Source organism: Bolinopsis microptera, chromosome 11, assembly GCF_026151205.1.
Source record: "Bolinopsis microptera isolate Bmic1 chromosome 11, MBARI_Bmic_1.0, whole genome shotgun sequence".
NCBI lineage: Eukaryota > Metazoa > Ctenophora > Tentaculata > Lobata > Bolinopsidae > Bolinopsis > Bolinopsis microptera.
In genome coordinates, this window is record NC_087082.1 from 18,531,750 (window position 1) to 18,556,492 (window position 24,743).

General features: G+C 37.8%; 2 protein-coding genes across 5 annotated transcripts in view; both read left to right on the forward strand.

The window, feature by feature from the left end:
- Nucleotides 1–24,743, forward strand: part of LOC134823189 (polyunsaturated fatty acid 5-lipoxygenase-like) — a 1,185,970-nt gene that overhangs the window by 978,329 nt on the left and 182,898 nt on the right. The gene's annotated exons all lie outside the window — the stretch shown is intronic.
- LOC134823323 (uncharacterized) lies at nucleotides 4,006–12,665 on the forward strand. 4 transcript variants are annotated; one of them, XM_063834747.1, is made up of 16 exons: nucleotides 4,006–4,113; nucleotides 4,576–4,641; nucleotides 4,817–4,925; nucleotides 6,134–6,261; nucleotides 6,366–6,464; nucleotides 7,411–7,570; nucleotides 8,317–8,484; nucleotides 8,712–8,843; nucleotides 8,961–9,088; nucleotides 9,214–9,376; nucleotides 9,572–9,624; nucleotides 9,775–9,969; nucleotides 10,107–10,244; nucleotides 10,601–10,778; nucleotides 10,940–11,176; nucleotides 11,581–12,665. In XM_063834747.1, the coding sequence occupies exons 1-16, from the start codon at nucleotides 4,060–4,062 to the stop codon at nucleotides 11,874–11,876; spliced, it is 2,304 nt and encodes a 767-aa protein (XP_063690817.1). In that variant the 5' UTR covers nucleotides 4,006–4,059; the 3' UTR covers nucleotides 11,877–12,665. The 4 variants fall into 4 exon arrangements, with proteins under 4 accessions (XP_063690817.1, XP_063690818.1, XP_063690816.1 ...); XM_063834748.1 differs by having other exon boundaries at nucleotides 9,042–9,088; XM_063834746.1 differs by having other exon boundaries at nucleotides 8,712–9,088.

Here is a 24,743-nt window from a genome sequence, read left to right on the forward strand (position 1 = left end):
AGACTCTGTAGGAACACAGTACCGAAGAAGTGCACCACGAGTTTTATAAGTTGCTAAGAAACAGAATCCACCATATACATACATCAAATACTTTCAGCCTGGCCAACTTTGGTTAAACCAGTATAAAAGGTTCAGACAGGTTGTTCGCCAGAATAAGACCTGACTCACCATCTTCAGCATCCGGATTGTGTTTTAAATTGTGGATACATCACTCAAAAACAGAAACATTAAAGTTGTTTAGTTAAACAGGACCCAACACAATCTAAGTACAGTGCTGACTTCCTCCTTCAATTCTGTTCACGGAGTGACGAAACTGACGATATAACAGCCCCTCTACAGCCACAATACAGCCAAAATACAGCCACAATACAGCCCCTATACGGCCACAATACAGCCACAATACAGCCCAAATAACGCCACAATACAGCCACAATACAGCCCCTATACGGCCACAATACAGCCCCAATAACGCCACAATACAGCCACAATACATCCCCTATACGGCCACAATAACGCCACAATACAGCCACAATAAAACCATATACGGCCACAATACAGCCCCTATACGGCCACAATACAGCCACAATAACGCCACAATACAACCACAATACAGCCCTTATACGGCCACAATACAGCCACAATACAGCCACAATAAAACCATATACGGCCACAATACAGCCCCTATACGGCCACAATACAGCCACAATACAACCACAATACGGCCACAATACGGCCACAATACAGCCACAATAACGCCACAAGACAACCACAATACAGCCCCTGTACAGCCCCTATACGGCCACAATACATCCACAATACAGCCACAATACAGTCACAATACAGCCACAATATAGTCACAATACAGCCACAATACAGCCACAATACAGCCACAATACAGCCCCTATACAGCCACAATACAGCCTCTATACAGCCCCTATACAGCCACAATACAGCCACAATACAGCCACGATACAGCCACAATACAGCCACAATACAGCCCCTATACAGTATACAGCCCCAATAACGCCACAATACAGCCACAATACAGCCACAATACAGCCCCTATACAGCCACAATACAGCCACAATACAGCCACAATACAGCCACAATACAGCCACAATAAGGCCACATTACAGCCATAATACAGCCACAATACAGCTGCATAATACAGCCACGATACAGCCACTATACAACTACAATACAGCCCCTATACAGCCACATTACAGCCCCTATACAGCCCCTATACAGCCACAATACAGCCACAATACAACCACAATACGGCCACAATACGGCCACAATACAGCCACAATAACGCCACAATACAACCACAATACAGCCCCTGTACAGCCCCTATACGGCCACAATACATCCACAATACAGCCACAATACAGTCACAATACAGCCACAATATAGTCACAATACAGCCACAATACAGCCACAATACAGCCACAATACAGCCCCTATACAGCCACAATACAGCCTCTATACAGCCCCTATACAGCCACAATACAGCCACAATACAGCCACGATACAGCCACAATACAGCCACAATACAGCCCCTATACAGTATACAGCCCCAATAACGCCACAATACAGCCACAATACAGCCACAATACAGCCCCTATACAGCCACAATACAGCCACAATACAGCCACAATACAGCCACAATACAGCCACAATAAGGCCAAATTACAGCCATAATACAGCCACAATACAGCTGCATAATACAGCCACGATACAGCCACTATACAACTACAATACAGCCCCTATACAGCCACATTACAGCCCCTATACAGCCCCTATACAGCCACAATACAGCCACAATACAGCCACAATACAGCCACAATACAGCCACGATACAGCCACAATGTAACTACAATACAGCCACGATACAGTACGTGCATGCGTGACCCGCTCGCCCAAATTTAAAAAAAATTCATGTTGAAAGGCCTTACCTGGGGACCTCAGGCTATTATGTTCATAAACATATCGAATAGAGATTAGGCGGAATGACAGGCTGAGCGCGGCCCAGTAAGAAAGGCCCTGAAGGTTTAAAAGTAAAACTGTTCGGTGTATTTTTGCTCATGATTCCCAATCGTAAATCAGCCTGGCCACAGAAGTGATAAGTTAAAAGTCATGACGTAAGTTGAAAATGCTTCCCTCTGGAAAGTAATTATGGGCAAAAAACTGTTTCGGTCACGTGACAGGCTAATAAAACATCAATTTTATTTAATAATAATTGTTAACAATAACGGCTCGGGTAAGGGTTACAGTTGTGGTCGACCGTTGACCATTGTTAATGATCTGGCCCGGCGCGCGCTACTTCGTAGCACTTGCCATTGTAGCGCGATGCACTACTGGGTCGCGCCGCGCATCAAATAATTCTTCTCGCAACCACACCTTCGGTAGATCGGCGAGATGCACCACTGTGCCTCACCGAGCTGCGAAGGATTGACATCGTGAATCAACACTTGCCATTTCGAGAAGAAAGCGGCGCGTGCTTCTTCGAAGAAATTTAGACGAGTAACATCCGTCAAGGTCGACCGTCGACTGGTAGGTTAGGGTTTTGGATTATGGATAGTTTTGGGGTTACGGTTAGGGATATTAAGGTTGAGATTACACAGGGGGGTCTGAAACCAGGTTTTCGATCAAATGCTGCCATTTGAAGTCAGACGGCTAATATTAAATGGTAGTGGAGTCTGTGCAGCTCTCCCAGCCCACCTAATTTTACTGATTTGAAGGTCCCATTTTATTGACCCAGTACAGGCTAATATTAAATGGTAGTGGAGTCTGTGCAGCTCTCCCAGCCCACCTAATTTTACTGATTTGAAGGTCACATTTTATTGACCCAGTACAGGCTAATATTAAATGGTAGTGGAGTCTGTGCAGCTCTCCCAGCCCACCTAATTTTACTGATTTGAAGGTCCCATTTTATTGACCCAGTACAGGCTAATATTAAATGGTAGTGGAGTCTGTGCAGCTCTCCCAGCCCACCTAATTTTACTGATTTGAAGGTCACATTTTATTGACCCAGTACAGGCTAATATTAAATGGTAGTGGAGTCTGTGCAGCTCTCCCAGCCCACCTAATTTTACTGATTTGAAGGTCACATTTTATTGACCCAGTACAGGCTAATATTAAATGGTAGTGGAGTCTGTGCAGCTCTCCCAGCCCACCTTATTTTACTGATTTGAAGGTCCCATTTTATTGACCCAGTACAGGCTAATATTAAATGGTAGTGGAGTCTGTGCAGCTCTCCCAGCCCACCTAATTTTACTGATTTGAAGGTCCCATTTTATTGACCCAGTACAGGCTAATATTAAATGGTAGTGGAGTCTGTGCAGCTCTCCCAGCCCACCTAATTTTACTGATTTGAAGGTCCCATTTTATTGACCCAGTACAGGCTAATATTAAATGGTAGTGGAGTCTGTGCAGCTCTCCCAGCCCACCTAATTTTACTGATTTGAAGGTCACATTTTATTGACCCAGTACAGGCTAATATTAAATGGTAGTGGAGTCTGTGCAGCTCTCCCAGCCCACCTTATTTTAGAATGGACTCTGTGCAACCCAGTGTTAGAGAGTGTCTTTTTTAAAAAAAGGTCTCACCCTCTAAAAAAACTCCCGTTGGAGATTTGTATATTTATTTTACATTGGAAAACATTTCATTGTGTTTGACCTTAATTAAGGTCTATTTGTTTATTTCATTGTGTTTAAGCAACTTTAATTCTCTTTTTGAGAACTGATTCTTGTTATAGAAGTACACTCTATACAGTAATCTGATTTATGAAAATACGGTGGAATGAGCAAATCTGTTAATGCCATATTATAGCCATATAAAATTTAGATTAAGAGGAGAGGAAGTAAAATATTTATAATGATAATGATGACTGAAAGTAGATTAAACGGCTATTATTTAAAAAATAGATGACTCCAAAGTCTATACCACCTATTAAGATTTTAATTTAACTTATTGTATTGTTTTTACTGTTTTACAGAGCCTAATAATTGAATTTTGTAGCAATTATTATTATTTATTAATAACATTTACAGTTATAGGTTATGAGTTCTCAATTTGATGATGATTTTGTATCATCTGAAATTTACCCGCCCACTGTAAGTCATATAGTATTTATATCGATGTTCGGTGTAAAGCACGAGTAAAAGGTATGGTGCATGTTTTTCTATCTCCATAATGCATGTATATGGAATTCCATGTTCATGTCTTCCTTCCCAGTTCCACTTCCATGACACATTCCAGCACCATCATCTTATACTGCATGTAACCAAGAATAAGGTATTTGTTGTTCATATCTTGTTGTTCATATCTTCAGTTCCAGATTCACCTCACAAAACACCGCCTCTCGGATTAAAAGTTAGGATCAAAGCATTTTAATTGCGAAAGAAAAAGTTGTACCTTTGTACGGAAGGAGTCCTTTTACATCTTGACTCTCTTCGTATGACTATCAAGCTACAGCTTTAAAAGCAGAGAAGTTAGTTTAATGACAATTATAGACAAAGCCAGGACCATTGAGTGTAAAACTAAAATCTTGTACGTTTGAACATTTATCTCTGCAGGCGTCACAAAGAAAAGAAAAGGAAGCTGTCAGCAACAATTTATTTGGTTCTACAAAACCTTTCTCGGTATGAGTGGTTTGAGCGTATTTATATTGTGATATTATTTGCACTACTATTAGTTTGATGACAAATTGGAAGTAAAACGTACAGGTTTGAATTCGTTTGTCATTATCTCCAAATGCAATTGCTGTTATTTAACATTATTTAATTTCGAAAAACGGAGCAACCTTTTTTATTACAGGTCTACAAGAAGTCACTCGAAGAAGCTGTTAAAGAAATAAGAAATGATTTGGTAAAAGAAGAAGGGCTAAAATGGCCAATTTCCGATTCCCGAAAGACGAAACAAACCGGTAAATATCTGCGATTTCAAAAATTTGTATTTAATACTCATCAAACCTTTACAGAATCCAGCAATTATAACGTATAAGATAAGAATAAAATTAAATTCAAACTATGTATTCCCCGTCTGTAAAATCACGGGCTTTGAGTGGTGGTTTCCCACGACACTTAGATGGTAGAGAAATGTCCATGTATGCTACTCGATCACTAACTTGGTGGTATGAGACAACATTTGATACAAATCTTCTGTTGATGATAAAACCGAGTCCGCCATGCCAAGACAACTTCTGGTCGAACAAAAGAAGCCTGTGGTTGCCGGGTATAATAGTGTCTGAGTGTTTAGACACCTTAGTTTCTTGGAGGGCTATAACATCCAAGTTGTATCTGTTGCAATCATCTGCAGCAAGATGCTGCGAGTATTCCTGACTAATGCCTCTAACATTCCATGTAAAGTGGAGAAAAGCCAACGTGGAAGGAACTGAACAAAAACCGAACAAAACAAAGCTGAAGAGAAGTACTGTAAGCTTCTTGGAAGCGTCAGACGATCTGGTCGTAGTAGCTACTCCCATGTGTGCTCGTCACAGCAACACGCCATCCTAAAACATCTTAAACTTATAATTATAATTATTGCAAAACAATATACTGTTACTAGAAACCTGCTAGTCGAAAGCTTTGTTCGAGGAACTTAACAATCTGAGCCAGTTATAAAATCATGACGTAGCATACAGCATGGTAACGCCCGTTGTTAATCTGTGGTTGCTTGCGCACGTGTATTTTTAACGTTGCTAGGCGACGAAGCAGTAAAACTTTGCTAAAATATCGACATTATTCTAACCTCACTAGTCACTTCCGACATAAATTTAAAAAAATCTAAACGACATTATTCTAACGGTTATTGACCTCACTTTCGACGTTAATTATAAATAATCTAAAGCCTTAATCAAAATTCTAAGAATGCTATCTTTTATTCCTGTCCTTTTTCTACAACTCTGCTAAAATCGGCGAGGTTTCAACTCCATTTGCGAGCTGGAATTGGTCAGGCCAAAGGGTCATTTTTAGGTCGATTTTCAGTGTTTTTTCTTGTCCCCGTTGCCGTACCGGGGGTATTTCGTCAAGTTTAAAATATAGTATACTAGATAAGTACATTTTATAAATTAAAGAAATCATAAGTTGAACTGAAACCAAACATTTTTTTGTTGTACTAAATTGATTTAATCAGGTGCTAAACTCAACGTGTCGTTTTGCTACGGTCCAGTAGAGTTTGAGGACGCTCCCTTCATTAAAAGCAGACAGTGCTTTCTGAGGTGTCCCCATCGTGCCCCAAAGAACAGGAAACCTGCTACAAATGTTGGTTTTTAAGTTAATTTTACAAATCTTTCTTTTGTTAAGCTTAGAAGTTACGGCGCTGTTCTGAAATTAGAATAGTCCGATCTCATAACATTTTATTTCAGGATAAAGGAAAACAACGCATTAGAAAGCTGAAAATTAAAAGTACAAACTGTGAAGCAGAGATACGTCTTTATGAATACAAAGTGTTTACAGTTAACCGGGTAATAATTTCTTTACTGATTCTGTTTTAAAACAAACAAGTGACACTTGTTTTACGGATTTAAAATTAAATTAGCTGTAACTTTAAACTTTTAAAGGGAAGGATTAAATTATTTCGTTCATCATTTAAAAAAATAATCCTTGCCCTATGAGAGAGCGGCTATAATCGTAATCAAAGTTAAGTGTTGAGTTTTATTTCAAAATACTGTGGATTCCTCCATTTTTACAGTATTTAAAAACTATTTGCATCTATAACTGTTACCATCGGCTACCTGTCACCGTGTACATTGAACCATGGGAAGTAATCAGAAGCAAAATGGCAGTGAAAACTTTAATATCATCACCGGGAAACTCCTCGATAAGGCTGCAATACCTATCAGACCGGTTATCTCCGCTTTTGGCAGTGTTCAAGGTCGTTCGTCCATTATCAAACAACTCGATCAGTTAATGGTTCCGTCACTTGAAAGTTGTGCATAGTTTCTCGGTATTGCTCTTGCTGATCAGAAGGGTTTCAAGATCTCTGCTGAGCCAGCTATTATGGATCGTGTTTATTTCGGGTTCAGAGCTTTCTTGCCCGCCAAATGTAAGGAATGTAGCGAGGACTATGTTACTGACCACGAACCTAAGGTACCACCTTTTACGACTGCTTTAGATGTTTCAAAGGCACTTATAATTGCGAGAGGAACAGAGTACTGTACGAGACACTATCCAAAATGAATGCCCATTGCCCCTGCAGGATTTGTTTGGTTGTGTGATATTAGTATTATAATATTGTTGATCCGATAGAACCCAGAGAACATAAGTCACGTCATAATTCTGGAATATTCCCTACTGGGATTCAGTCTTCTGACAGCTCTAATGACTTAATCTTATCAAGCATTGCTCTCCAGTCTCCAGAACGCTTTATCGTCAACCCAATGTCCTTTACAATAATTGTTACTTTACCAGGTTCCTGAAGGAGCTAGCAGGACAGAGAGAGCGGATGCAATAGCAGCAGTGAGAGAAAGTGCTGAAGACACGTCCGCATTTGAGCTTCACACTCTGGCTTACCAAATCTGCAGAAACCACAACCACAAAATTGTTCCTCAACGAAACGCTGTATCATCTGGTTTGTTCTGTTATAAACAGTATTACTATACGTCTTTCTACCTCCTTACGTCTATTACTCCAAAACTTAAACTTTTTGTATATCCTTAAGCTTACTTACTAAGCATCGTTAGTCAGCCACCACTGCCAATAAAACAACGCTTTGACTTCAATTGTCGGTAAAAACCTTTTCATTTATCCTCAATAAATGTATTTAATTGTAGTTGTGAAAATAGTTTAATTGCAGTTGTGAAAATAGTATATATATTTATACATGTTATATATGTATGTATCACGACAATCTATCGTAAAACAGGTGTTCCAGAAAACCAAATTCCCGATGCTCCTGAAACCTGAAACTTTTTTTGCATTCGATTTGATCAACATCTAGACGCCCTGCAAAATTTCAGATCTCTAGTTACTCAATTTTAACATGGTTTTTAAGGCACCTGAATATGGTTATTTTGTGTTTTTTACAGAATTTCGTATAACAGTGCTGGCGAGTATTTTACGCAAATTTCTTAAAATCTTTACATAACTATTTCTTATTCCCGTCATCTTTGACATTAAATGAGAATATTTTGAACTAAAATTAAATCTGCTGAACGACTTCTTAATCCCCGAAAAATAGTAAAGGGGGAAAAATAGTAAAGGGGGTAAAATAGTAAAGGGGGTAAATAGTAAATGAGGGTAAATAGTAAATTGCGGTCTATAGTAAATAGGGGTAAATAGTAAATGGGGGTAAATAGTAACATTTTAAAATTTCAGAAGACATGGAGTTCCTCACTAAGATGAACTCCATAGGAGTTGTAGGAGACTCCACCCTGACTGCTCAGATGAATTACCAAGCGCAGCTAGGAGGAACACACTCCTGCATCTCCTCGTTTGATGTTCAAACGGTTGCCAACAAACGACGGAAGCTCCAAGACAGGAAATGTAAGTTCTGTTTACTTATATCTCCGTGCCGTGCAGTCCTGTTGAGTACGGCGGTTTCACGCCGTAGAGTCTCGGATCCGGTAGAATTATATTAAACATTTAAAGAATAGTTGAAGGTAGATTTGTCTCGATACATACTTTAAAGTTTAGTGGAAAAAAGTATGTATGAACTGCTTGTCTTGGTACTCTAAGTGCTATTGAAAAGTAATCTTGCAAAAATCTGTCAGCTGGATTGGATGGAGATATGAAACGGTTAGAAGAACTTGTCGCTGAAGAAAGAGACAAAAGCAAAGAAAGCTTAATCTTCGTTCGGTATCCGACCGAGGAGAATAGTGAATTTGGCTTTTTGTATCAAAGTGGTGCGTCCTTTGTGCTAAACATCGTTACTGACCATTCAACAACTATTTTTTATGTTTTTATTCTTCTGATTCTTGCATATATGCAATTGTTTTCGGAAAACTTAATGCCTATTTCAGCATTTATGAAGCACTTACTGTCCGTGTATGGAAATATGACAGTTTATTTGGACGCAACACATAATGTGTGTGACTTTGCAGATATATCGCTGTTTATTTTGGCTGTCAGAACCAACTGCGGGTTTCAGGTATTACTATGAATTAGCTACTTACAGCTTTATAAAACCAACTAAAGGTGATATCAACCTCATTTATAGCTCCGTTAGTCTTAGTCTATGAAATCAAAATAACAATATAATCGTGAACATTTCAGCCAGTGGCTGTGTGGCTCTCCAGTAGAGAGGAAGGTATTAGCATAACAGAGTACTTGCAAATGCTGAAAGATGCCAACCCAAATTGGTCACCACGATTCGCCATGTGCGACAATTGTGGAGCGGAATTCAATGGTTTTTTGAGTGTGTTTCCAGCAAACTCGAGTGAGTTGTAATACCAAATTGATAAATTAGTTTAAATCTGATGGTATTCGATTCAGGGGTGACCAATTAAATTTACTGTGAGGTACTCCTCAGCTCAGACGCAACTAATTACCTTATTTGATATAGCCATATTACATGTCTGGTTAAATTAGCATTATCACGACTGGGTTTGTTCATATCGATGTGTCGTTGCAGGTAAAAACTATGGAGGAGTGAAGTGTCTCATTTGTACCTTCCATTTACTCCAGGTAAAATTCACTACATTATTATTTAGTTATTTTATTTACCAGCCCCTGCTTGCTTATTATAATATAGAATATAATACACTATTATCTTTCACCTAGCCCCCCGGCCCCAGTCCTCATATCTAAGATATGATATCACGTCGATAATTTTAGGCTTGGAGAAAGTGGATTTATAAGAGTGACAACAACGTTCACCCTAATCAGCGAGAAGCAGATCTCGACCTACTTCGAGATATCCTGTATGCCAAAGATTGGTTAGAAATACAAAGAAAGGTCGATGAGCTGAAGAATAAAGCATCACCACAAGTAAAGCGGTACTACATGTCAAACTACGATCCTATAATAGAAGTAAGTAACAATCCTGATTTTTTTGTCCAAATAAACCCGAGATTGTGACTGTATTCCTTAAATACTATAGCTTAGGTATGAAATAATAACTTATGAATCTGCCGTAAATTTTATGCATTTACTAATCAATTTCAAAGAGATGGGCATTGTGCTATCGGACGAAGAGGATCGACAAAAGCAATACTAACAACGGTGTTGAAATAATGAATAAGGTCTTCAAGTACAGCAGCGAAAAAAAGAGAGGAAAAGTGATCCCAGTGCCAGAAATGATAACGGTGGGTTATGGTGCTCCTATCTTTTCAGCTGAACATAATATTATATTGAATAGAAATTGAATATAATATGGGCGCAATATCCCCCATCCCTATTATCTCGTTATTGTAAGATCAAAGTTGTATGACTATAGATATCAATGGCTTAATACAAATAAGCTTGTTTGACATATTTTTGTCTATCAGACATTGCCACGATTTGAATGAAAAAAGGGGAAGGATGTTAGGAAGAGAGCTAAAGTTACATAGCGGCCGCACATTTTCTCAGTTTCAACAGGGTCCTATTCCACGAATTTCTTGGTGATCTTGTAGCTCTTCTGGGTAACTTCAGTTCTTTCTTTAATACTTTATTTCCCCAGCTTCTTCTGCGAGACTTTCTGAGGAAGAAAGAAGCCTCGTATAGAGAGGAGAACTTCTCCAATGACGAGAAGATGAAGGAGCCAATGAGTAACATACCCTGTTACATGGTGGAGGCACCAAAACTTCTATGGAATTGGTGGAAGAAGGAGAGAAAACTTCGTCTGAAATATGATGAGGGTGAGTTAAAAGTTTCAAACCTGTTTAAAACGACGACACTAACTTGGTTAGTGTCGTTATATGTGTAAGAAGGCAAATTTATGGAGATTCGAGTATTTTTCGTAGTAATTTGTGAGTTTGTGGTCTCTCTTTAATGTTTTAATAACAGCTAGTAATTTTAGAAGGTAAACGGTCGAGCAAAGTATGCAAGGTTGTTGACGGAGTTTTCCTTGTGAGCTCCTCTCACCGGTCTGAACCCCACAAACTAAACATCAGAGGACCAACTTGTACCTGCAGAAATTTCTGCAGGACTCACTTCCCCTGCAGACATATGTTTCAAGCTATAGATGATGGTTTGATGGTATGGGAGGACCTGCCTGAGGATTACAGAAACATACCGTTCTTCATAAAAGATAAAGGTCTGTTTAATTGATCTTTAATCTGTTTGCATGTTAACATTCCAATTTTAATATTGAGGTTTATGACTTTTTCATGTGTTATGGCCGACGGTCGTGCGTCCCCGTCAATGTAGGAGGTGTGGAGCATTCCGAATGACAGTAGAGAAAATTTTGAACGTTTCAACAGTAAATATCATGTTACTAAAGCATCACTTCGACTCCGAGGCGAGGCATCCGTGTGAACCCTGGTTTTTATCAGGGTTGTACAGACAAAGATGATTTTGTCTGTTAAAGTGGGTAATCACCCTCTGACATCTGAGTCATAAATCACACCTCCGCAAGTTTTTCCAGGTTTTCCCTATTATATTCTTTGCTTCCAATTCTTATAAAGTTATAATAGTCAAAATCCAATATTATTTTTGCAGGAAGTGATATTGGGATATGGCCAGCTGATGTAAACAAATGTTGTGATTATCCAGCATCAGAAGATGAAGATGAAGAAGAAGAAGAAGATGAAGAGGTTGGAGAAAATAGGAATGCGAGAAAGAAGAAACGGGATATAGACTATAAAGGAGATTGGCGGGAAGTTACAAACAGATTTATTTCATTCGTTAATGATCCCGGGTTTGACGTGATGGACGATGATGTCCGTACATTATTTTTAAAGAAACTTACAGATACCGCCAATGATATGGCACCCTATGTTTACAAAAGAAACTAATACAGATATTATAAATAACATACGTCTGATAATATATAATCAGCAATCATTTATAGATATTAGATATTAAGCCAACCGTGTAATGATATTCTACCGCACTAAAGGTAAGCTTTATATCTCAGTATTTTAAATCTCCTTCTCGGTATTTAATCTTCGTCTCCATTTCTGATTAGTGTTCATTCTCTGTCTCAGTGTTCATTCTTTGGCTCTCTAATTAATCTCTTTCTCACTGTTCATTCTTTGTCTCATTGTTCACTGTTTCACTGTTCATCCTCCGTCTTAGCGTTAATTCTCTGTCTCACTGTCCATTCACTGTTTCACTGTTCATCCTCAGCGTTAATTCTCTGTCTCACTGTCCATTCACTGTTTCACTGTTCTTTCTCAGAATTAATTCTCTGTCTCACTGTATATTCTCTGTTTTACTGTTCTTCCTCAGCGTTAATTCTCTGTCTCACTGTATATTCTCTGTTTTACTGTTCTTCCTCAGCGTTAATTCTCTGTCTCACTGTATATTCTCTGTTTCACTGTTCATCCTCAGCGTTAATTCTCTGTCTCACTGTACATTCTCTGTTTCACTGTTCATCCTCCGTCTTAGTATTAATTCTCTGTCTCAGTGTTCATTCTCTGTCCTGCTGTTTAATCTTCGTCTTACTTTTCAATTTCTTTCTAAGTGTTACTGTGAGAAGAAAAGAAAGCCGTATGATATTGTTGTTAAAAGCTTGTCCCCTTCAATTAAAATGATATTTCGACATATAGAAAACGATGTAATGGAACATTAGATTTTGTTACAAAATATGGACAGTTTTGTTATTGTTTTTGTTATTGTACAAAACGTGAGGCGCGGCGACATAATAAATTTTAGAAATGCTCGCGCATTTTGATGATCTGGCGCGCGTCCACTACCATTTAACGTTACCCAAGTCAGACGTCGCCAACAGTTTCTCTCGTCCAATGAAATCGCTGCATTTTGCAAGTTAGTATGCATAATTGAATTACATATATTCATATGCGGAGCTTAGCTTACATAATGCAGCGATTTCATTGGACGAGAGCAACTTTTGGCGACGTTTGACTACACATGGCAGCGTTTGATCGAAAACCTGGTTTCAGCTCCCCCTGTGATTAAGGTATTAAGGTTTATGTAAAACCGTTTTGTTCGGCAGCAAAAACATAAAAACCAAAGCACAAAGTCACGTAAAAATAGTTTGGCTAGCAAATTGTATTTGTAAAAACCTGCGTGTCGCTTAACAGGTGATACTCATAAAATATTTGTTCCGTTTATATAATATATAATATCCTGTTCCAGGACCGTCGACGAGTACAGTCCAACTCGGCGAGCGTCCTGGTAGTGGTAGGTTTTAAACAAACAATGTGTCGCGTGACCAGTCATCAGAGACAGCATTAACGAAATCGTTTATAACCAATTGGGCTTTTAAATTGTCCATTGTTAATGGACTAGCCCGTCGCGCGCGCTACTTTGTAGCAATTATCGTATATTTACAACGTCGTACTGTTCAGTACTTCATGCTTGATATGAGCGGTACTTATGTTCACAGAGGCGCGCGCTCAATCACATATAATGAACGTTCGAGCGCGCGGTTTTTGGAAGCTTTCCATTTAATTAATTATTTAATGTTTAATCATTAATTGGCATCGCAGTGTTGACGGCTTGTACTGCGCAAACGACTGAAATTTCCCTGAAAATTATTTTAACGGGTGATACTCGTAAAATATTTGTTCCAACTCGGCGCGCGTCCTGGTAGGTTGTAAACCTACAAAAATATTCTGCTCATGAAATTTTGGCTTTAGTAATTAATAAATGTGACATGTAATTTTAAGTTAACAATTAAATTAATTGACGATGTCAATTCATTTCAGCTCGGCGCGGCACATGCAGTAGCGCATTTCGCCGATCTAGAAAGATCTGCGAGAAGCCTCATTGAGTGCGCGGCGCGGCACAGTAACGCATCGCGATACAACAATTAAATAAATTTTGCGCGCGGTGTGGCGCTTACAGCCGCACCTAAAGATTCCTCAACAATGTGTTACTGTGTTCGCAGCGGGTTGTATATATGAAATCGCAACCCACACAGCAATTTCCTTCGCAATCAGCACTTTCTCAAAAAAAAGGAGTACCGGGCTATTAAGAGCACGAAAAAGGGGAAATATCTGTTCGAGATGAATCAAAAGATAAACGAAAGTGGTAATGTTAACTGGGCGGCGCTCAAGCAACTGTCCGAACAACACAAAGATGAAGAGCCATTTGACATTTATGATCTACTCCTCTTTCATAAATTTTTTAACGACCTTTACAACCGTAAGTGTAGTAAGAATCACCACGCAGATGATGACGTCGTCTCTACTCCCACAACCGACGGGCTGCAAAACACTAAAAACTTAGTCGACAGTTTGAATCGAGACTTCATCTTACAGGAGACAAAAGATGCGATCAAGAAACTGAAGAACAACAAGAGTGTGTCCGATGACCTGATATCAAACGAGATGCTGAAAAACTCCAACGAGCAACTCCAACTTGTTCTAGTTAAGCTTTTTAATGCCTGTCTTCAGTGCGGAACCTACCCTTGGAACAACTCTATCACCACTCCACTCCATAAAAAGGGTGACCGTCAGAACCCCGATAACTATCGGGCCATTACCATTGGCAGCTGTCTTGGCAAGCTATTTTCAAACTTGCTCCTTAAACGGCTGATAGAATTTAGGGAAATAGCTTGTCCCGACCGACCGTATCAACTGGGATTCAGGAGTGGAGCACAATGTAATGACCACTTGCTCACCCTGAACACTATCATAGAGAAATATGTCAAAAAAGAGAAGAAGCGACTATTTGCCTGCTTCGTCGATTATCGGAAGGCGTTTGACAGTGTATGCAGGGATGCACTTCTATTCAAACTGGGCAACATGGGTCTCTCAGGCAATTTCTTCACTTGCATCAGCCACATGTATAACAACTCGTCAACCCGAGTTAAGCTGATCCAAAAACTCTCCGCTGCTATCGACGTTACCATCGGCACAGAACAAGGGCACCCGATGTCCCCTGAGCTCTTCAAAGTTTATATCCACGAGCTTTCCATCAGACTGGAACAAATCGAAGAGTTGAATGTCCCAATTTTAAACGGCATCAAAGTAAGCCACCTCCTATGGGCTGACGACTTAGTCCTCCTAGCACTTGACGCGTTCAGCCTACAATCGTTGCTGAATTGCTTGCACGACTATGCAGAAAAATGGGAGTTATCAGTGAACCTTGACAAAACCAGTGTGATGGTCTTCAATACAAGCTCACGCACACTTAAATGTTCTTATGGCTTTAAACTAGGAAGCCTGGACATTATACCAGTAAAAAGATACTGCTATCTCGGAATCCAATTCTCTCTGAATGGATCGTTTAAGCAAGCTATCGACGAACTTAGGAAGAAAGCTCTACGCTCATTCTTCTCAATGAGGCGAATTATCAACACGAAAGCGCTCACTACCAGCACGATGCTTAAACTCATCGATAGTCTAGTAAAGCCTGTAGCGACCTATGCATGTCCCGTCTGGCTCTCATCAACAAACATCGTAAAGGCTATCCTGTCGAAAAAAGAAGAAGTGAGCCTGCCTAAATCTGCAGCTAAAGATCCGCTCGAAACAACTCATCTGAAGATTCTCAAATGGATACTAGGCGTTCACAAGAAAGCTAATAACAACTTCTGCTATGGTGACACTGGTAGAACCCCCTGGACAGTTACCGTCATTCCCCAATGTTTAGCTTACTTCCATCGGGCATCCCTGGCGGTAGAAGGTAACGTGAACACTCTTTTGCACCACACCTTTCAAGAGCAAAAGCTACTGAATCTAACCTGGTATGATGCGTGGTCAACTATTGCCAAGATGAGTACAGTCTCCAAGCCGCAGTTATCACCCACCCTAGACGCTTGTGAGTACATACATGAGACATTTGTTGACCATTGGAAGAGAGATCTCCTCAACCAGCCCAAAATGTCTTTCTACACAGCGGTTAAATTCGAGTTTGGCGAAGAACCCTATTTACAGCTCCCCTGCCGGCTTAAAAGGGTCAATATTGCTAAACTCCGATCTAGCAGTCACGATCTTAGGATAGAAAAAGGTCGCTACACCAAAGATCAACTCAACACAGCTCTTAAAACGTGTCGCTTCTGCTGCTCCTCAGAAACGGATGTCATACGTTTTTTAGAGGAGCTCCCCTTCTTTGAAACTCCTATTCTAGAAACCGAAGACCACGTCCTAACTGAGTGCCCCTACTACCATCAACTCAGGTCCAACCTCTCTGACAACCTCAAAAGCCTGTTGATGCTAAAAGAATATGGAGCAATAATGAACTCACCCCATATAAAAGAGTTCGGGAAGTACCTTACAGACTCCTCAAATCTACGTAATCCTCCTAAAACGTCCCTTAACCCTCGCAAACAGATGTAGTACTCGAACTTTATTTACTGTATTACCTTAAATTATTATAGACGATCTTCTTTTATTTTCGTGAAATTGTAAACGGTTAAATTTTACTATTTTTAAATGATTCAGTTTTGATAATTTTATTTATTCATTTATTCATTTATTCATTCTTGTATAGCCAAGACGAGTCCGTTAGTGTTCTCTCTGGTAATTTCATGTTTAATCCTGTTTAATCCTATGGTTGAACTTCAAATTTGATTTTTTAAAAATATAACATTATGCATTATATATAATTATATATTAATTGTTTTGTGATAAATAAAAATTTTGACTTTTTAAAATTTTTTTTGTCTTTCTCACTTGTCTTGGGCCATTTCAAGAAAAAATTTCGAGAAGAAAGCGCCGCACACTACTTCGAAGAAATTTAGACGAGTAACATCTGTGATGCCTTTATAAAATACGAGCACGCTTAATTAACAATGTTAATTCTTTGCTACTCGGCGTAGCGCATTTCGCCGACCATCGGTCAGAAAACCAGGGCTCATGCTGCCGCTGAGCCTTTCTGGGATCTAGCACATCCTGAAGCAGACCAACTTACTTACTTGTACTTGTACTTGAAAAGGTCTCCTCCTAGTCGTTGGAGTGGCCTGCACCACATAGTAACTCCTTTCTCCGGTATTAGACCTCTCCAGTGAACCCTGTCTGTAGCTTGTTGTTCTGCATCAGTTAAACAAAAATTTCAGTTAAACAAAAATTTCAATTTTATGCCATTTATTACAGATTAAACAAGTTTACAATAAATCAATTTCATATTTAACGGAATCCTAATTCAATGTGCAGTATGGTTGTCACTCTTTAAATAGATTAGATATAGGTTGACGGGGCAAAGGAGTGTGCGTGCTGTTCGCTATTGCTCACACCAAACGGCAACCTAGTAAATGTTTTGTATGAACACCGGTCTCCATCACGACACAAAGGATTGTAGAATTTATTGTATAACTATTAGTGCAGTGGAGGTAGCGGTGTGGTGCATTAATAGAGTGACAGCCTACTGATTTAGAGTTGTTTTTAAGTGAGCATAATGGGTGTATTTTTGGATCTAATGGCAACTTTAAAATTTGTTCTTTTAATCATTTATTAAATATCAGTTTAAAAATATATAAATCTGGAATCTGTTCACTCTGTGAACCAGTCCTAAAAAAAATTCCAAAAACCCTCCTAAATTAAATATTAAAAACGTCTCAGTAATGGAAATAGTCATACAATTAAGAAATTATCCAAATTCTTAATATCTACCTAAGAGAAAAATACCTACCTAAGTCAATTTCTACCTGTAATACACTAAATATTAGGTTAAATACATAGGTGGTGGAGTCAGCACACATTTACCAAAATCAAAATTGTTTAATAGGAGGAGCCTGTGGGCCGAGATCACTGGATTAAATTTGATGAAGGGGATTGTTTTCAAATGACAGCTGCATTATGTCATAATCGCTTGTGGTCCATGCCGAATCATTATAGGCATGTTGCAGCTTTAGAAGTGCCTTTTTCAGGCGACTTTTAGCAAGGCTAATCTTGTAGGTGTAGTCAAAGAGCTTAAGTTTAGGTGCAATTGTGTTCCAAAATTTGGTGGATCTTGATATAAAGTCATTAGATGGGAGTTGTGAAATGATAGTGGTTTCCTTTCTAGAAGATGACTGATAATGCTGTTGCAGTGATGCTGGGCACCTTAGTTTTAGTATTTTAAAAACTTCCATAAATGTGTGATATGTATATAAATTTTTGAAAGCCAGGATGTTTTGTTGCTTGAAAAGTGGTTTACAGTGCTCTAGTTGGAAGAATGTATGGTCAAGTGCCTGGCTGTCAAACTCTCTTGTTCTTGCACATGTAAGGAACTTGTTTAGGTATGCCTCTTTATCTATCGAGATGTTATCGGCACCTGTGAAGATTGCTGAATCCTCCCGAACACATGACAACCAGTTTTTCCGAGGTCTACCTCTTGACCTTTGTATGTTGTTGCCCACGTTAAGGGGCCTGTTCATAATTAATTAAATTTTTAGCTACTTTACATTTATTAATAATAGTTATGCCATAATGGGTAAAGATACAATGTGGAAATGACATTTATCAGGAAAGGAATAAGATTTGACTTGTTGATCGAGAACAACAATTATTGCTATTAGAGGAGAAAGAGGGATGAAAAGCGGCAGTGCAGTTATAAAAGCAGATTTAGGTATAAATTTACAGCTAGTGCATTGACTGTCCTTTGGCTACTTTTATTGCAAAGGTTTTTAATAAATGTTCCTAAATTATTAAGGGGTCTTTACATTTTTCATCACTATTGTATACAAAGTACATTGCACTACATGGAAAAATATACAGTAATCATTTCTCCATCAAATTTAAGAGTTATAATTTATCAAATATTAATCATGAATAACAACAAAATTAAAAAATTTAATTTATTCGTACTTCTCAGTGAAGTAAAGATTTATAAAATGCAGTTTTGCTAGTACTTAGTTAAGTTTTTCAAAATTGTCCTACCTTCAAACATCGATTTGGTGCCCCTACCCCCTAAGATGGTATTCGATTTCATATTTATACTCTGCAAGTCTGTTAATGAAATACAAATTATCAAGATTCTACAACATCAGAAAACTCAATTGTATTGTTTTACCTCATGATAGGACACATGATTTGTTGGAAGGGAGATCAGAAGAACGAGTTGCTGCTCATTGTTTGAGTATGGAGAAGTTTACCAGTGCAGTGTAACCCTGTATACAGAATCGAGGTACTTAACAATTTCCCAAATCCACATAAAAAACTAGCTCAGGAATATTGCTGATTTTAGCGGTGTTTTACCAAACTATACATTTTTAAAGCTCTGAATGTTATTGTGAAGTGTACTAATCAATTATTTCTTAAATGTACATTGTGCATCCTATTTGAATTTTGATTCCATTTATTAAAATATTAATATTCAAAAACCCATTCAGATTATCTACACTGATAAGTGATAGGTGTTGACAAACAGAGCTGAGGGAGTCCAAGTAAGATGCAATAATGATATCATATCGTTAAAATGAATTCTATTGGCGGGTAAGAAATGACTAAGAAGACTGTAAATTAATAGTCTTAAAAGGTAAAATAATGATACATTTAATTATTGTCATGTTGTTGTTTTTATGATGTTATGAAATTATTCAAACATGTGATTGTAATTGTTTGGGCCATTCATCATTTCAATAAAGCCAACAGTGATGACTTTATCGGTCATTCCATCCACTTTACGCTCAACACGCTTCATCTTAGAGAAAGCACTACGGAGTTGCACGGGGGCACAGCACCTTAATGTAGGTTGGAGAGTCACTAAGTGCTTTGAACAGGTTAAGACTATACTAATAGGTTTATCTGTGCAGTTAGTGTGAAAATACCACTTACATCCACTGCATCCAATGCCGAGACCTGATTTAACAAAAATTCCTTTAACTTTTCCATCTACTGATTCAAAATCGACAAATGTACCTTTATTATTATCCTTTAAATATCAAATTGATTTATTGTAAACTTGAATACGTAGTTTGTGTCATGTCTGTTAGTATAAAAACACGCTCAACGCCCTTTTTGTCTAGTTTTTTAAACTCCTCATCTTGTAAAAGCCTATTTAACATTTGAGAAGAGTTCGCTCCAGGATAGAAGAATACTTTAGCTTTCTGTTTCCTCGAACTTAATAGGGTTCCGGATACATGTATTCTGATTTAACAAAAATTCCTTTAACTTTTCCATCTACTGATTCAAAATCGACAAATGTACCTTTGTTATTGAATACTCCACACGGTTTCTCTGTTTAAACCAAAAAGGTGGGGGGTTATAAGTAGATTCGCCCACTTGTTTTTCATCCTTATCAAGGTTTTTGGGATTGATTGTGATTATGAATAAATTGATAACAATTCGAGATCGATGGTAAATATTTTTTTCAATCTTTAAAAAAAAATATATTTAAGTGCTACTCAGTTCTTCAGATTGAACGTCTGTATATTGACTATGTAATAACTGTTATGAAAATACTTGAATAGAGCTTCAATTAGATTTTATATCCCATCATCTCTCTAAGGTATGGTATACCTTGACTTCAACACCATCTCTTATCTTTGTACAACAGTGTAAGTCGGCCAGGGTCTGATTGATGTTCACCATTACTACAAAGTATTATTATGCTATTATTAAATTGCTTTTCACTCGGCAGGTTAGTCAGGGTTAAGAGTAATTCTGCTGATCTTGTCCAATAGTGTGCCAGTTTAATCGATATAGACTTGTTAACGATAGAGTCCAAAGGCAGTCCTACTGTGATCTAAAAACATTGTCCAGGATTTTGCGACATCTTCTGCGGCTAACTGCTCTGTCACAAAAATTTTCAGCTTTATGTCTTTCTCTTTCAACACGTACGCGTATGGATTATTCCGAACTTCAATAAATGATTTCATCTTTACGACACTGTCGTTCACCTGTTTTAACTTTGATCTTTGAAGCTGGTGGTGACTGGTGAACGGTTGTTTCATTATTTCCTTCTCTGTCAGCTCAGATTATACTACGGAACGTGTTGGATATTGCTAAGATTTCATGGCTGGTTAAGGTTATTTGTTATATCTGGTACAATAGTGATCAAAGAAGTTCTGAAGGCTTGTTTTGTTAGTGGCGTAAAAAACAAACCAGGAGCTCTTACATTATATTCTCTAGGAAACATATTTTATTGGATTATCCACCGTTTGGTGGCCACCCAAACAAGGCTACTTTTCATATAAGATTTGAGTTATCATGTGGATTGGTGAATAGCAGTAGAACTCATTGAAACAATATGTTTTTAAGGCTGGGTATGACTGCGAGGCCAAAAAAGAACACTTTCTAGATGTAAAGTGTAAACTTACTACAATTTCAAATACAATTTTGTCTCCTCACTTTTTCCTTTTTCTCCTTTCTTTATATTTTAGATCTTCTTTACCATTTTAATATATATAATAATTTTCCGCACACGAAGGAAAGTAAAAATTGAAACACAAAATTAAAGTTTGAAAAATACAAATTTATGAATGTAAATTAAATCACTCAGAGTCTCTTGATGGTACTTAGAGTTTCTGGGCATTATGAACCATCTGTCCGACAGCTGCTTTAGCGCTCAACTGCACAAAGAACACAAAGTATTATTTCAGTTATAAACAACATAAAGTGTCAATTTTTGTTGTCAACGGGCACAAAGAAGTATTGTTAGCAATTGAGTCCTTTACCCTCATACACAATTTTTCCATTTCCGTGATTAATTCTTGCAATATGTATTTTTTAAATCCCAATATACCATGATTTAATTTGGGGTACAAAATCAAAAATGTCTCATAAACAAATCCCATATTTTCTTTCTCACCGTAATTATGTCGAACATAAATATGTCTCTTAAGGTATTTCTAATGAGTAATGACAGGTAATTTTTTACATAAATTATACTCACCAGCTGCAAAAGCAATTACTCTTGCTGGTAAAATTTTCGTATTGTACTGTACTTGTACCATCTGTCCGACAGCTGCTCTACTGTGTAACTGCATAAAGAACATAAAGTATTATTTCAGTTATAAACAACATAAAGTGAATGGGCATGAAGATAACCATTAAATTATTAGAAACTTTACATAGATACCAACCTTGACATTTCGTCAGGTTGGTATTAACAGGGTAAAAATTTAGGAGAAGTATAAAAGTAGGACGATTTCAGAGTAAAATGACAACAGGGAAATGATATATAATATTCCAAGCCCAAGTTATTGCCAGTTAAAGGTTGGCACTAATGTATAAATTGTTATTAAACCTCTAAAGCATGGAGGACAATTGAAAGCTGTGTAAGTAATTGAAATATTATTTAATACTCACATCTTCTTTGTTCACTATTGAAAGTCCTGTTGACTTCTTACCCTCCTGACCCCAGTTCACAACAACGAAATTACTCATTTCGAAAAGTTAAGTTGGTTAAATATAACTTCAAAAATGTCTCATAAACAAATCCCATATTTTCGTTCTCACCGCAATTATGTCGAACATAAATATGTCTCTTAAGGTAGTTCTAATGAGTAATGACAGGTAATTTTTTACATAAATTATACTCACCAGCTGCAAAAGCAATTACTCTTGCTGGTAAAATTTTCGTATTGTACTGTACTTGTACCATCTGTCCGACAGCTGCTCTACTGTGTAACTGCATAAAGAACATAAAGTATTATTTCAGTTATAAACAACATAAAGTGAATGCGAGATCTACCATTTACAGGACATTCCTATCAGTCAAAAACGGTTAATAGAGGACTAGGAATTAAAAATACAATATATAAATAATAAATTGATGAGTATAAAGTATGGTATATTGGTAAAGTGGGTTAAACCATTGAACTGTGGGCATGAAGAGCTGTGTAAGTAATTTAAATACCATTTAATACTCACATCTTTCTTGTTAACAATTGAAACTCCTATTGACTTCTTCCCTTTGACCCAGTCTACTACAACAAAATTACTTGGAAGCTAGACCCTAGAAGTCTAGCTCCCAAGTTCAGCTGACGTCTAGCTGAAGTCTAGCTGACGAAACAGTCTGTTATCTTAGATCAGTTCTCTTGCCCCTTTTCTAGAATGTCATTCTTCAAAAACATCTGTTTCTCTTCATCTGTATTTTCTCAGGGGGTTCAGGTATATTCCCTCTAGCTCTTTTTGACACTATTATTATTTTGTTAAATGCTGTGTAAATTTAATTCTCATTCTAATAATTCTAATTCTAAATGGACGCGAGATATAAAAATATAAAATGTTTTTTCAGTTTTAATTCGTCTTCACTACTGCATCGTCACTGATACCTCAATACTACTCTAATACCTACCTTAATACTATACTATACAACGTCTAATTCCTTAGACGCTTTACTCTGTGACATACCACTGCATTTATTAAATCAAGGAAGTCAGATGGCTTCATTTCTATGCATATGCCAGCACGCCTGACACATGAAATGTAATCACTAAAAGTAAAATCATATATGTTTTTCATCTTCCGGAATTATTTTTCCACCCTAGCGTGGAAGCTGTCAGCAGCCATGAAGGTGTGACCAGCCTCGAAGAATTTTAGTGTAACTGTTTTGTTGCCCTCAAGCCCTGATTCTCTCTCTCCCATGAGACACGCCAGGGTCGTCAGCAGTGTCCAGTTCTTATTTTGCCCAGAGCAGTTGTCCAACCAGATCACAACATTGGGGTACCTCTGAATGTCTGGCATTCTCAAAATTCTGAAATAACAACTGTTGAATATTCAATTGGTTTAAATGCATGATCTCATTCCAAGCAAATAAATTTATATTGAAGTGGTATTAAAATTAAATTTAAAAATACAAATTTATGAATGTATTAAATCTCTAAGTTGTTCTCATCAGAGTCTCTTGATGGTAAGAGTTGAATTGAAATATCATTTATTACTCGCATCTTTCTTGTTAACAATCGAGACTCCTATGGGCTTTTTCCCTTTGACCTCACCTCTGTCTACATGATGTTCTCGGTGTCTCTCCCTCAGCTTCAAGCCGGGGTCACCTTTGATATTGCTGTGTTTTAGTTGTAGTCTGATGGTGTTGTCTGTACTTGTTTCACTTATATACGACTTTCGCCGTGTAGTAGTGGTTTCTGATGGGGGTGATTTCAGTAGTTCTTCAGTATTGTCAGAGGGACATACTGAGTTGCTGTCGTCGTACAATACCTCAAGTCGAAGAAGTACTTTCGTGCTTGAGTTTGTTTCGATACTCTCTGTGGGGGTAATTGGGTAGTTTTCTTTGTTTGTGGTAATATGACTGAGTAGTTGTCGAATTTTAGTATCTCTAGCTGAAGTAGTTCCTTCAAGCTTGGGTTCGTTCCGGTGCTCTTTGTTGGGTTAGTTGGGTAACCTACTTATTTACTGAAACAAATACAAAACCAAGATTTATAATAAAGTTTTTAAAATTCTTTAATTCTATATGATTTATTTAAATTTTTGAATGCCTACCTTAAACATCTCCTGTTCATCTGTTGGGAAATGTGATAGGATTTGGATGTCAGTTAAATCGTGGTATAAAATGTGTGGTATAAAATGTTTATTGCTGGTCTAATACATTTTTTTTAAATTTTTTAAAATAATAGCGTCGTCACTATCGTTAATGAAATCAGATCAGGGGGGGGGGGGGGGGGGGGGGGGGGGGGGTCGTTAATCAAACTCCAAATCCAGTAGAGACGCCAGATCCTGAAAAATATATCAAGTTAAATTGATTGTGAGAAAAACATCTTGTTGATTATAATGTTTTGGGATACTGAAGCTAAAACAAATATTTATTCATTTTTTTCTTACTTAATTTCTTGAATTTCTTTATACTTAGGATAGGATAATTCTGAACTATGA

Excerpts from the sequence above, each read along its gene's own strand:
- LOC134823323 (XM_063834746.1), top strand. The coding sequence starts at position 4,060 with ATGAGTTCTCAATTTGATGATGATTTTGTATCATCTGAAATTTACCCG. Across the intron at positions 6,465-7,410 it reads AAGTGTTTACAGTTAACCGG|GTTCCTGAAGGAGCTAGCAG; the intron begins GTAATAATTTCT and ends TTACTTTACCAG. Across the intron at positions 9,089-9,213 it reads GAACCAACTGCGGGTTTCAG|CCAGTGGCTGTGTGGCTCTC; the intron begins GTATTACTATGA and ends TGAACATTTCAG.